Consider the following 12527-nt stretch of genomic DNA (forward strand, 5'->3'; position numbering starts at 1 on the left):
CACAGTTCAGCAGGAGTCAGATTTAACTTATTACCTAACGAGAGTAAGGCGAGAAGACTGACAGGATTAGGCCCGATCACACAGAACACGGTTTTCAGGTTTGAAAACGCGAGACGCACCGCACTGCCTTTTTTTGGTGACTTTTGTTTAATTTAGAAAAGAGCAGTGCGCTGCATGTTGATAAACAACCACCGAAACAGCTGTCCTGTCAGTCTAATCAAGGATTAAAGCGCGAGAGCTCTAGAATCTTTGGTTTGCTGTCAAGTAAACTGTCATATAATAGATATAAATGCATAAATTTTATTTACTTTATTTACTTTTTGTTAACATTGTGATAGTTATGGTTCGTGAAGTTATACAGCTCGGGGTAACCCACGACAGCCACCACAAGTTTCTACTCCCTCTCCGGACATTCAAAGCAACGGTAAACATTCGTCCCTACAACGGAAGGCCCGCCTCTCCATTCATTCGATTGGACAGTGGGGGGAAAACGCGATGACGTCGGGCGCTTTTTTTGCTCAGAGTTCATTTTTTCCAACTTCAGACGCTCAGAGTGCTCCTCCAAAACACGAGGCTCAACAGCCGGTTAAAATGTGAGGCGCCTGGGGCGCATAAAAAAAGCACAGAACGCTCACTGCCAATAGAAAACAATTTTAAAAAATTGTCTCAAGTGAAGCTCTCTGACTGCTCGTAACAATATAAAAATCCTCCGATATACCCAAAGCTTTTTTCTCCAGTGCCATCAAGAAGATTCTCCACCTTTCAGACTGTCTCCTGCTCTCTAATCGATACTGCGTACTTTCCACTCTGTTGTGCTCAGATTATCTGTCAGATACACATAATGCACAGCTCCAAAAGTAGGTCGTCTCTTTTTTTGCAACATCCTTTTTTATGAAGACATAGGCAGATTTTAGCTGACACAACCCCCCACCCTTTCACTTTATTAGTAATGGCTGCTGAAGTAAAGGCTGCTAAAAGTAGTGGCTAATATTACAATATTCATAACATTACTGTTTTACTGTATTTTTGATCAAAGACCAAACCTTGGTAAGCATAAGAGAATTCTTAAAAAAAATAAAAAAAATCTTACCAACCCCAAACTTTTGAAAGGTAGTGTATAACACAAGGATGCTGACTGTATTCTTGACTGAGCAGTACAGGTGGATATATAAAGAGGGATGTACAGGACAACCTTAACCAAAGGAGAGCATCTTAAAGGAACATTTATGACTTGATGTGTCAACATTATTATGTTTCAGGCCCAAAGAGTAAAATTTTATGAGAACCAAGGCACGTTATAAACAGTGAGTTATAAATATTGCACAAGCAGATGACCGTATGCTTCAGTCCATAAAGCCCTTTTTTGTTTCACAGCTTGAATTCTAAAGCTCATAAAGTCATTACATGGCTGAAAACAGATGACAAAAATTCATGTTAAAAGCATGGCCAAACTTGCCTGAAGATATGGCCAGACAAAAAGAGACCAAACTGGCATGGCTGTAAGGCCAATGTTGGGGAGCAAGCAAAGTATTCTATTTAGATAAAGTCTGACAGTGAAATTGCTTTCGCTTCCATTAGTCACCTGACCTGGTTTTGTCTATGTATTTCCAAATAAGACCTGCTTTCTGCCACACCAGCTGGCAAAGGGAATTTTTATCAGCGCTCCAAGCTCCATCTCACTGGCTTTCACGTGACACCTTCCTCCTAATCCTCCATCCTCCTTTAAATTACTGCATTGAATTCTAGGTGAGCGAGCCTGCTCTCTATACCAATGCCAGTCAAATCAATGAAAAAGCATGGACATTTTGTCAAGTCGTGACCCTTTGGCTATGTATTGCAAAAGTGCTTAAGCTTATTGACAGACTATTCATGATTTAATTGTCCACACAACGGACATAGTACTTGGGTTAGATACAGTTTTGACTACAGTTATAACTATATATAGGCCAAATGACAATAATTGAAAAAGACAAAAGTAAATGTGGTATTATTCAGCTAAGCAGAATGCAAAACATGGCCTAATTATAAATGACTTGTCCCCTGATTCTATTTTCCAAGCCAGCTTTTAGCTTTGACCTTATTGTTCATTAATGCATGAAGATGGCTTCTCACCAGTCCCTGGTTCCTCCCTCTGCTGTCTCTGTATTTAGGTAGCACAGGTTGATGAAGCTTATTTAAAAAAAAAAACACAGGTCCTCATGACGATTTGCATTCAAGATGCCAATTTAACAAAAATAATAAAGGCTAAAGCTTTTTAGCATATTCAATTTAATAAGGTGTTTCATCAAAAAAATTTATGCTCTGTGATTCCGGTTGCTTGCTCGAACAAAAAAAAATTGTGTAGAAAGATTTAGACGTGAGGGTAAGAATAATAAACACTTGAGATAATCAGACTGAGCCATCTGCCATCAGTGAGAAATGCCATGGGATGAACTCACTCATATCTTATCTATTATAGCTTATATCCTCAGGTTGTTTTGGGGCTGCGGCTTCTTGCCCATTGGAGAAGCATTTCCTTTTAACAGGAATAAATATGTATAAAAAGTTGAAGGAAGGTATTTTATTTGTTTTAACAGAGCAGATAATCTTCCAAACGTCAGGCAGTGACCATCAGCGGTAGGGCAGGGATAGGATGGTGCTTATCTCTGACTGGATAGGTTATGTGAAACCTCTGGTTAGATATGAGATTACTGTTTAAAAAATATGCAGTAAGATCTTTAACCAACATGTATGTCTACCCTACAAGACATCCTGGCAACCAGCTAACTCATTGCAGGACATTAAAAGATTTTATTTTATTTATAACCCCAATTGTACACCCCCACTGAATGAGATTACAAGTACTGTAGAAAAACATCAAGTGAGCGGAAATATTGTCATTATGTCAGAAGATGACAGATGTGATTACTTTAATTCATGGAGCTAAAAGCTCTATCACTCAGAAATATGCCAAAAAGATCCATAATAAGATTTAACCATTACTGCAATGTGTTGTGGCTGCATTGTTCATTAAGTGTTTCACACTTGAAAAGTAAATCAAATACTTAACAAATGAAAACAGAAAACAGCTTTGTAAGCAACCTCTGGTAGCAATAGTTCAAACACAAGCACCAAAGGGATGTTAGTCTACAGGGGCCAGTCTACTGATGCGAAGAGTCAATCTAACATTCATGAAAGGTAGCTTTAACAAGTGTGGCAGTGCAATAAAGCTATAGACCTGTCTCTCTTCAATGCATAGAAAAGAACAAACGGCTTTGAAGAGACCCAGAGAGCCAAAAAAGGCCAAATCACTCATAACAGTGACTTGAATGAATATACGATTATTTTTTAATGCTCTTTGCCATTTGTTTTAATAGTTACATACACATTTCTCATTCAATCAAGCAGACAAGTATGTTTGCTTTTCAGACCAATGCTCTGTTTTGTATTTATATAACTGCATAACTGTCATAGCTGCAGCCACCTAGAAAAGGAGCTTGATTATTATTCCAAAGGATGAATCAGCCTATGAACATCAGCAGCAGAGAGAAAAGTAAAGTTTGAGCCATTTGAATAAAATAGAGGGATTGAAAAATGGAAGATTATTGAAGTCTTTCTTTTCTCCCAGGCATGAGTCCATTGTGCCGAGACTCCAAGACGTTTCGATACTATCAGGTCACTTGTACTCCTGCACTGTACAAAAAAAAAGGCCTGACAGACAAAAGACCAGGATTCAGTGCTAGAGCTTCTTAATGGAATTCTACTCTATTCAACAGGACTATTGTATTCTTTTAGCCTGACTCTAAGATAGAATAGAGAACAACTAATCAAAGTGGGCTGTCAGCGTGCCTTCATTTGTGTTTGACTGGTGAAAGCAAATGAGTAACGATTGATCGTACACTATAAAATGTCATTAATCTGCAATACAATAAAATGTTGGAATGACAGAAACGGACACAAAACTCATTTTAGCCAGGGCAGACCAGTTTTAGTGGCCTGTGGTTTTCGTTAGAATAGTAATAAATCTCATTCTGGTTTATTTTCCTGCTTAGCAGTCTATGCCAAAATGCTGCATACTATTAATTCCACAATTTTTATTCATTTAGTTTAGCAAAAACTATCGAATATATAAAGTACAAAGCTCTTTGAAAATGGTTAAAGTCAAGTTTGCCGTAGTGCTAGGATTAAATTTATTTTCTAATAAATAAAAAAAAAGGCCCCTAATGGATGCAGGGTCAGGTAATAACTGCACGCTCTCATAGAAAGAGGAATAATGACAAATGAATCTACAAACCGGAGAAAAGGAGGGGAGCTTTCTCTGCCATTACCTGAGTCATTCACACAGGAACAGAGAGAGGAGAAAAGAAGCAGTGATAGAAAGCTGAGAGAGTGTGTGGGCGCATCCATAGAGTTGATTAGTAAGCCCATTAGGAACGAGAAAGATTTTCATTGTGTAAGACTCCACAGTGAAGTATGCTGGGTCAGCTGTGGCTGAATATTGGAAGTTTAAGCTTTGTTACCTGGGAAAAATAGCTTCTGCATTTCAACATGTTTAGGGCTGCAGCTATCGATTCTTTTTGTAATCGATGAATCAAGCACTTAATCGATCGATTAATCGAGTAATCGGATATTTTTTTTGTGTGTTTTATTAACAGAATAGTTATATTAAACTTGTGTCTATTTCAGTTAAAGCTGTTATAAGTTATATACTATAAGTTATATAGTATGCAAGTTATAAAGCTATCCCATATGTGAATTTTCCTTTAAGATGTTATAATATAACCACTCTAAGCATCTAAGCATATTTGTGTATTCTGGTAGTTTAACGCTGAAGAAGAGCTGTAACGTGACTTGTTGTTGAACACGCAGTAAAAGCTGACGCACTTTTTGTTCCGTGCGTTTTAACTGAAAAATGAGTACTCCGAATCTTTATTAAAAACCAACAGGCTGGGGACTTTAATTTTTTGTTGTTGTCTGTATTTGGCAGACGTGAAATACAAACAAGGTCTCAAAGACTGCAATACAATATTTGTTCCTCCATCACATCCCAGTGTGTACAGTACATGCTGAAATTATTGTTGCGTGGCTACATAAAAGTTTAAGCATATGTGATTTATTGCTGCAATTGGTCTGACTGGCGTGTGTGTGTGTGTGTGTGTGTGTGTGTGTGTGTGTGTGTGTGTGTGTGTGTGTGTGTGTGTGTGTGTGTGTGTGTGTGTGTGTGTGTGTGTGTGTGTGTGTGTGTGTGTGAAGGGGTTCTTTCTAAAAATCAGCTAAAAAGAAGCTAAAAATCATATCTAGTCAAACCGCATCACGACATCGCTACAAATACAGTATGGGATTAAAATCAGCGAACATCAATAGGCTTAGACTACGTTACCTTGTTTCAGTGAGTTAAGTGAATTAAGTGTGTATTTGATCCCACACTTTAGAGAATTTCTGCCGTTTATTTACATATTTATTTTCCACCATTGCGCCAACTAAATTCAAAATATATGCTTCCTGAACAGGTCCGTGTGAATAAACGGTCCGTGTGAAACAATCAAATCCCTGCGCCGCACGTATAGTGCGCGTCATAGGAATTTAACGAGGCTTCGAGGCAGAGTTTTTGCCTCGAGGAATTTTTGTAATCGAGTAACTCGAGTAACTCGAGGAATCGTTTCAGCCCTAAACATGTTTAGTCCATATAACTATTATTCTAAAACTAATGTCTAGCATTAAAAATACCTGTATTATTGGAAAACATGAAGGGGGCATATACAGAGGGACTTTATACACTCTTAAAAATATATGACAACAATAAAAATATATATATCAAAGCAAGTTTAATTTATATTAAAGATACTTTTCATGGAAAAAAAAGAAAAATATCACAAAAACTTTCAAATTATGAAACAATTAATGAATGAAAATCTTTAGACCATCTGGTCATTGAAACAAGTTTGTTCAGAGATTAAGGTCTAGAATCATACGTTTGCAGACATCAAATGGTTTGACATTTTGTTATTGAATGCAATTAAATCCATTTATTTTAAGTGTGGCTTAAGTGTCCAAAACTGTCTAAATACTTTTGGGGGGATGTCTGACATCTGCCTGTTTCAGTATGCAAAGTTATTTGTATGATGTGACACCTTACATTTAAATTTAGATTGATTAGTTCAGTAGACACTTTTACCCACACTGATTTACAAATACAACTACCAATGCATTACCCCCAGAGAGGAATGGTTACAGTAGCAGTGTTTCAGCAACATATCATGTTGATAAAACTACTAATGCTTATGTGGGTGTGCATAACTGTGGTGTGCATTTAAAACTAAAACCATAATAGAGACATGCTATTATTTATTATAGCTCCATAATTATTTCTGCCGTGTAAAAGACATTTATATGTAACTTCGGTCAGCTACAGTACCTGTGTACCTATCTGGACATATATTGTCCCACATCTGTTTATTAGTGCAATATTTGTTTTTACAGAATTAAATAATAGATCACAAGATGTCCAGTCTAAAAAATTTGCAGTAGTCACAATGACTCATCTTTTACCTGCAGTGAGAATATTTTTTCATATAAGTTTGAGCTGTATAGGTATAAAGGAGTAGCAAAGAGGGAATCAGCTTTGAGCCTGAGCTGATGTGTCATTGTAAATGAAACAGCCATGCCGACATCTGAGAGAGGGCAAATGACTGATACTGAGAGTGAGGGTGGGCAATTTTGTATGTGCAGATTTTCTATGTGTCTAAGGCCACAAATACATGACATTTCATAGTTAAACTATGGTAAATTTAAAATCCGACCAAACCCTGTTCCAGAACCAAGGGAGCTTCCTTGAAACATACTCATCTAATTACAATGAAAATATTACCCAATATTTGTATGTGCTAGGTATTTTGTGGCAATTAAAGATAAGCATGTATAGCTTAGCAATATGCTAACAGAAGAATTTCATTGGAATCAGTTGTGTATCACTTCTCCCATGTACAATCAATCATTTGTTTCAGCTAGGATACCTAATTAGAAGGAGATTCTGGTACAGAGCAACAGAATCTTGAACAAACTGCCATCTGTAAGACCTGAATTCTTCACAAACACTGTGTACTCACTGATGTGTACAGATGGCCTTCTCCATTCATGGCAATGTACAAGCCCGTCTTCACAGACTGAATAGCAACGACCCGAAGGCCCACAGGAATGAGGTTGAACAACGCTGTAAAACAATACAGGGGTTAACAAATGCGAATTTCCCATGAATTTAACAAATAATATCTGAAATAAGAAGTGGAATTGTGGAATTACTGTCAAATTGAAAATGAAAACATTTTGAGTACAGTAAAGTGCTTTTGAATGTTGCTATGCAGTTCTCAGAGTGATTATGATCTAGAACAAACCACAGTCCTGCACGCGGACGGGTGAACAGCTTATTTTGATGTAATGGCTGGAATAATATTTGTGTTGTCATTTGTGTTGCAAGTGCAGGTCGGGAATCAATTGGCATGGGCAGACTGCAGGTCCAATAGCCAAGAGACTATTTTTAAATGAAATTGGTACCCACTGATAGGCAGCTGCTTATTTGTGTTCGCGCTCTATAGTCTGAAGTTAAAATGTTATAATGGCCAAATGTTATAATGTTTCAATGTGGTTTAGTGTTGAGCACAGCAACGTTTGCGCGCTGCCTGCGACTGAAGTGATTGACAGCTTCAGTCATTAAGAGAGTGCTCTTTGCCCGCTTTCTGTATAGCCTACAATCTATTCTCAATTTGAATAAAAGTTTTATTTTTTATGCTGCTAAGAGGAATGTCCACGTATAAACTGCAGTTTCAGGAGAGACAACCAAATTTAAATGCAGAGTGAATCTGCTAAAATATCCCTGATATAATGATATATTATGACAATATAGGCTCATTTGGCAATATTCTTTTAATTTAAGGAGAGCTCTAAGCGTCAGTATGTGGCCTATTTATGCAAATTTGTTCAAAATAGCCTGCATGGGCATATTGCTCACATATAGGAAAAAGTTTTGTTTACACGACGGATGCACTTTCTCATCTTTTTTTCTGTTAATTATCTGCCGCTTGTCTATTTTCCTTAAATGCATCAACTCAGAATGCCATGTTGGTTTTATTGCTTGTGTTTCATAAGAAAATAAATGATTAAATTAGTGCTGCTGTCGGATAATGGGTCAGGTGTTCTGTCAAGTACTGCGGGGGGGCGGGTGCAGGTTTACCAAACAGGGCCCGGCCCGTGCAGGACTCTGGAAAAAACCGCTAACCCCAAAAATAATAGCAAATAATAGCATAATAACATCACTAAAATAGAATTAGAATTGGGCTTCAAATCTGAACCCATAAACTAAGCATGAGCCGCATAAACAAGTGTGGTGCATAAAAACTGATACACGGAAATTGAATGGAGGCCTCATATTATGTAAAATAATTGTTTTTATGCCCAGTGGGCAGCAACTGAAGCCTGGCGATACAAGCTGGATCATAGAAGTCTAGTGATTGGAGACAGTAGTAGTGCGTGGCAGATTTAATGGATCTTTTGTTGTTGGAGCAGCTCTTCGGTCTTGTTAGGTAACGGCCATTGTTTGTACTGGAGGGAAGTAACAGCCTAGCTGGTGACACTAAGTGCATCCAATGGGATGATTTAAACCTAAAGTGTAATGAACTGACTTCAACTTACTGGTAATTGGCAGAGCTCCCAGGGTGCTAGAATTTTATTTCAGAAAAGCCCTTTTCTGGAAGACTCTGGTGTGGCAAAATGAGAGTGGGACAGTTACATCAAAGAGAGTTTCTGGAAGTGCTCCACAAGCACATTGGAATGGATTCTTACAAGGGCACCAACATGGACTTTGCATCCTTGTCTTCCAAAGCAAGCATGATATTGAAATCTCTTATGCCATTTCATTCTTTTCCTTCTCCTCCGTTCTCTCTCAATCTACATATGGGTTTTTTAGCTTATAGAATTTATATAAATAACCCATATTAATATTATTATTTAACTAAAAATGAAAACAAAATTAAGTGGAATTTATTTATTAAGATAACACAAGCATTTATTCATCTAATTATCAAACAATAAATGAATGAACATGATTAGACAAAATGGTTAAAAGTCAATGCAAAGTTGGCAAAAAACTTTAATTTCAGAGAAGAGGAGTATAATTATTTGTTTGCATATCACTCTGTTTGAGATTTTGTTATCTAATGCAATTAAATGTTTAATTTTTTTGCAATTACATTACATCCAAGTGTGGCTTAAGTGTCTGAAACTATCCAAAAACTATCCTGGGATTATGTATATTTTTTATCTATATTTGGGTTTGCAACTTAAAAAATAAATATTTTATATAAACTTATAAATTATATAAATATAATATATAAATTATATAAAATATATATAAAAATATAATTTATATAAATAAAAAAATTATAAGTTTACCTAAAATGAAAACAGTTTGTTTTCTTTCTTGTAAGCACTTCTGTTTCCTTTAGGAAAGGAAAATCTAGTTACTGCTATTACCTTAAGCTAAGTTAACTACTTTTATTACCTTAATAAAACTTTGATTACTTTGAAAAAATGAATAATCAATGTGTTTTTATATTGTTTATGGAATTTTTGTAGGTGTCACAACTGTCAAGCGTCATCTTCTCTCTGAGTGTGTGACTGACAGAGAGCCCTCTGTGTATCACTCTGTCTGTACAGCTACATATTAAAATCAAATTAAGCAGCTGGCCTGAAGCATTTGAAAAGCAGGCCCAGCAGAGGCTAATAATACACCTCTACCTCCTGAGTTATCATCTCACATGCACACACAAGTCTCCCAGGACCAGCCTACTGCCATATCAGCAACAGTGATAACTACAGAAAATGAATCAGTAACAGGGATTTCAAAAGTGTGTGCAGTAAAAGTAATGATATGCATTTGTGCACACTTTACCTTTTAAGTGTAGCATTTTCCCCACCAGAAATATCACGCAGGAGTCATTCCTTTTTAAACATGTCCATGTTTTGATTATTTGGTATGTGCAATGATTATGAAATAGAGGGAACTCACAAGAATTACTACTGTCATCCTTTGTCCCGTCAAGAGATCCATCTGGGTTCATCTGCAAGTAGTATCCCTGCCTGCAATATAACCTGGTCACTATACCCTTGAGCTGGGGATCTGTGGAGAAAGACAGAAAACAACAGTTCTTGAACTATGGAGTCTAAAGATGCCATGAATGTAAAATGAAGTTTATGTAATCTACCAATAAATCCAAGGGCGTAGGTTTAGAGGGGGACGCTAGGTACTAGTCCCAATCAATATTTTGAGATGACAAATTTGTCCCCACCAATATTTAGCAAGCTCCTTTGAACTGCTATTTTGATATTTGCGCTCCATTTGGATCTTTGCGCTGCTATTTGGATCGATTCCAACGGCCAGGACGACGACAGTACAAGATACGCCGTAATTTGATTGGCGGCGGGGTATCTGACAGGCAGGCTACACGCGCGTTCCGGGACTACTTTTTGTGCTTGCACTCACTGGCAGTGAGCGGGTGGTGTGTGCGTCTGTGCGCGCGTGATGACGCCGACTGTAAGTTACCAGGGCTGTCTCTCTGCCTGCCATATACAAAGGCCAGAGTAAAACATTTTAATATTCCGGTTTTTTTTTTGCCCCTTTTTGTACTTTGTAGATCAGCTATGTCACCCAAGAAGAAGAAAGGGGACATACGAAGCTTTTTCATAAAGCAGAGTGTAAGTAGGCAAAAATAACTAGCCACACAAATAACTAGCAGTAGTAGTTTATCTTTATTTTTCTTGCTCATTTCGGGTCTGTTCGTGCAGAACAGTTGTGCCTTCACATCGTACAACCGATGCGAGCTTTTGGATATTGGTTTGCGAACTTCCAACAGTTTTATGGACAACCTTCGACTGCTTCCTGAGATCGCCAGAACACCCGAGGCTATGCACCCTGCCCGGCCGGGCGGAAGTGCTCGCAGGCGGCGTCGAGATCGTAAACAAAGGCGGGGGAAGAGCGGAGGACTAAGAGCTAAGCTAAAGCTAACACCCCATAGGCTCTCTTTACCCAGCATTTTCCTTGCCAATGTACGGTCGCTGTTGAACAAAATGGACGAGATTCGACTCAACATCACATGCAACAAGAGAGTTTTGAACTGTAATGTCCTTATCTTCACAGAAACATGGTTAAACAGCGGAATACCGGACAACGCTATTGAGCTAGCGGGACGCCATACATTCTGGGCGGATAGAACATTAGATGGCTCCGGTAAGACCAGAGGTGGTGGATTGTGCATTTACATTAACAAAGCTTGGTGCACAAACTCTGCTATTGTTGGGAGACATTGTTCAGCTAACCTTGAGTTTCTCATGGTTAAATGTAGACCGTTTTATCTACCGCGGGAGTTCACTTCCACTATTATCACTGCAGCCTATATTCCCCCGGATGCTGATGCCAAGTTTGCTATGAAAGAACTTCACACAACCATCAGTAAACAACAGACTGTCCACCCGGAAGCTGCGTTTATTGTTGCGGGTGATTTTAATCATTCAAACTTAAAGTCAGTGCTACCGAAATTTCACCAGCATGTTTCCTGTCACACCAGAGGAAACAAAACTTTAGACCATGTTTACACCAGCATGGCTGTTGCTTACGTCGCGACACCCCTCCCCCACCTAGGATAGTCAGACCACCTTTCTTTGTTCCTCACGCCCAAGTATGCACCTCTCATCAATCGCGTGAAGCCATCAGTGAAGACCATCAAGGTGTGGCCTGCGGGGGCAGATTTCTCACTCCAGGAAAGGTTTCTACACACTGACTGGAGTATGTTTGCCTCTCAAGCCACCAGTGACTCTCACACGGACATTGACTGCTACACCTCCTCTGTACTGGATTATATTAATACCACCATTGACAGTGTTACAACCCAGAAGCAGATCACCACATACCCAAATCAGAAGCCATGGATGAACAGGGAAGTGCGACTCCTATTGAAGTCACGCAACACTGCCTTCAGATCAGGAGATGCACAAGCCTATAGCACTTCCAGAGCAAATCTGAAAAGGGGCATCAAAGAGGCCAAGCACTGCTACAAGCTTAAGATAGAGGGACACTCTCCAACGCTGACCCTCGACGCATGTGGCAGGGCATTCAGGCCTTCAGTGACTACAAACCCACTCCCTCCACCTCCGCACCCACTGATGTCAACTTCCTGAACGAGCTAAATGACTTTTATGCTCGCTTTGAAAGAGACAACAGTGAAACTTCCACCAAGCTCAAATCCCCAGCAGACCACCCGCCAATCACACTCTCCTCCACAGATGTCTGCAAGGCACTGAGCAGGTTCAGCGGGCACAAGGCTGCTGGACCAGACAACATCCCTGGACGCGTACTCAGGGCATGTGCGGAGCAGCTCGCTGGGGTTTTTACAGACATTTTCAACCTGTCTCTTGCCCAAGCAGCAGTACCAACATGTTTTAAATGCACTTCCATTGTGCCAGTGCCAAAACACTCCAGCCCGAAGTTCCTTAACGACTAC

General features: G+C 38.9%; 1 protein-coding gene across 3 annotated transcripts in view; it reads right to left on the minus strand.

The window, feature by feature from the left end:
• The window catches only part of fgf14 (fibroblast growth factor 14), a 181843-nt gene that overhangs the window by 66153 nt on the left and 103163 nt on the right, over positions 1-12527 (minus strand). For all 3 annotated transcript variants that reach the window (XM_077216059.1, XM_077216057.1, XM_077216058.1), the window contains exons 2-3: positions 10040-10150; positions 7086-7189 (exon numbers count right to left, since the gene is read on the minus strand). In XM_077216059.1, the coding sequence (XP_077072174.1) occupies positions 7086-7189; positions 10040-10150 (215 nt within the window). The remainder of the gene's footprint in view (positions 1-7085; positions 7190-10039; positions 10151-12527) is intronic.

Source organism: Siphateles boraxobius, unplaced genomic scaffold, assembly GCF_051911475.1.
Source record: "Siphateles boraxobius isolate OS27281-9 unplaced genomic scaffold, OSU_SipBor_1 7, whole genome shotgun sequence".
Classification (NCBI taxonomy): Eukaryota; Metazoa; Chordata; class Actinopteri; order Cypriniformes; family Leuciscidae; genus Siphateles; species Siphateles boraxobius.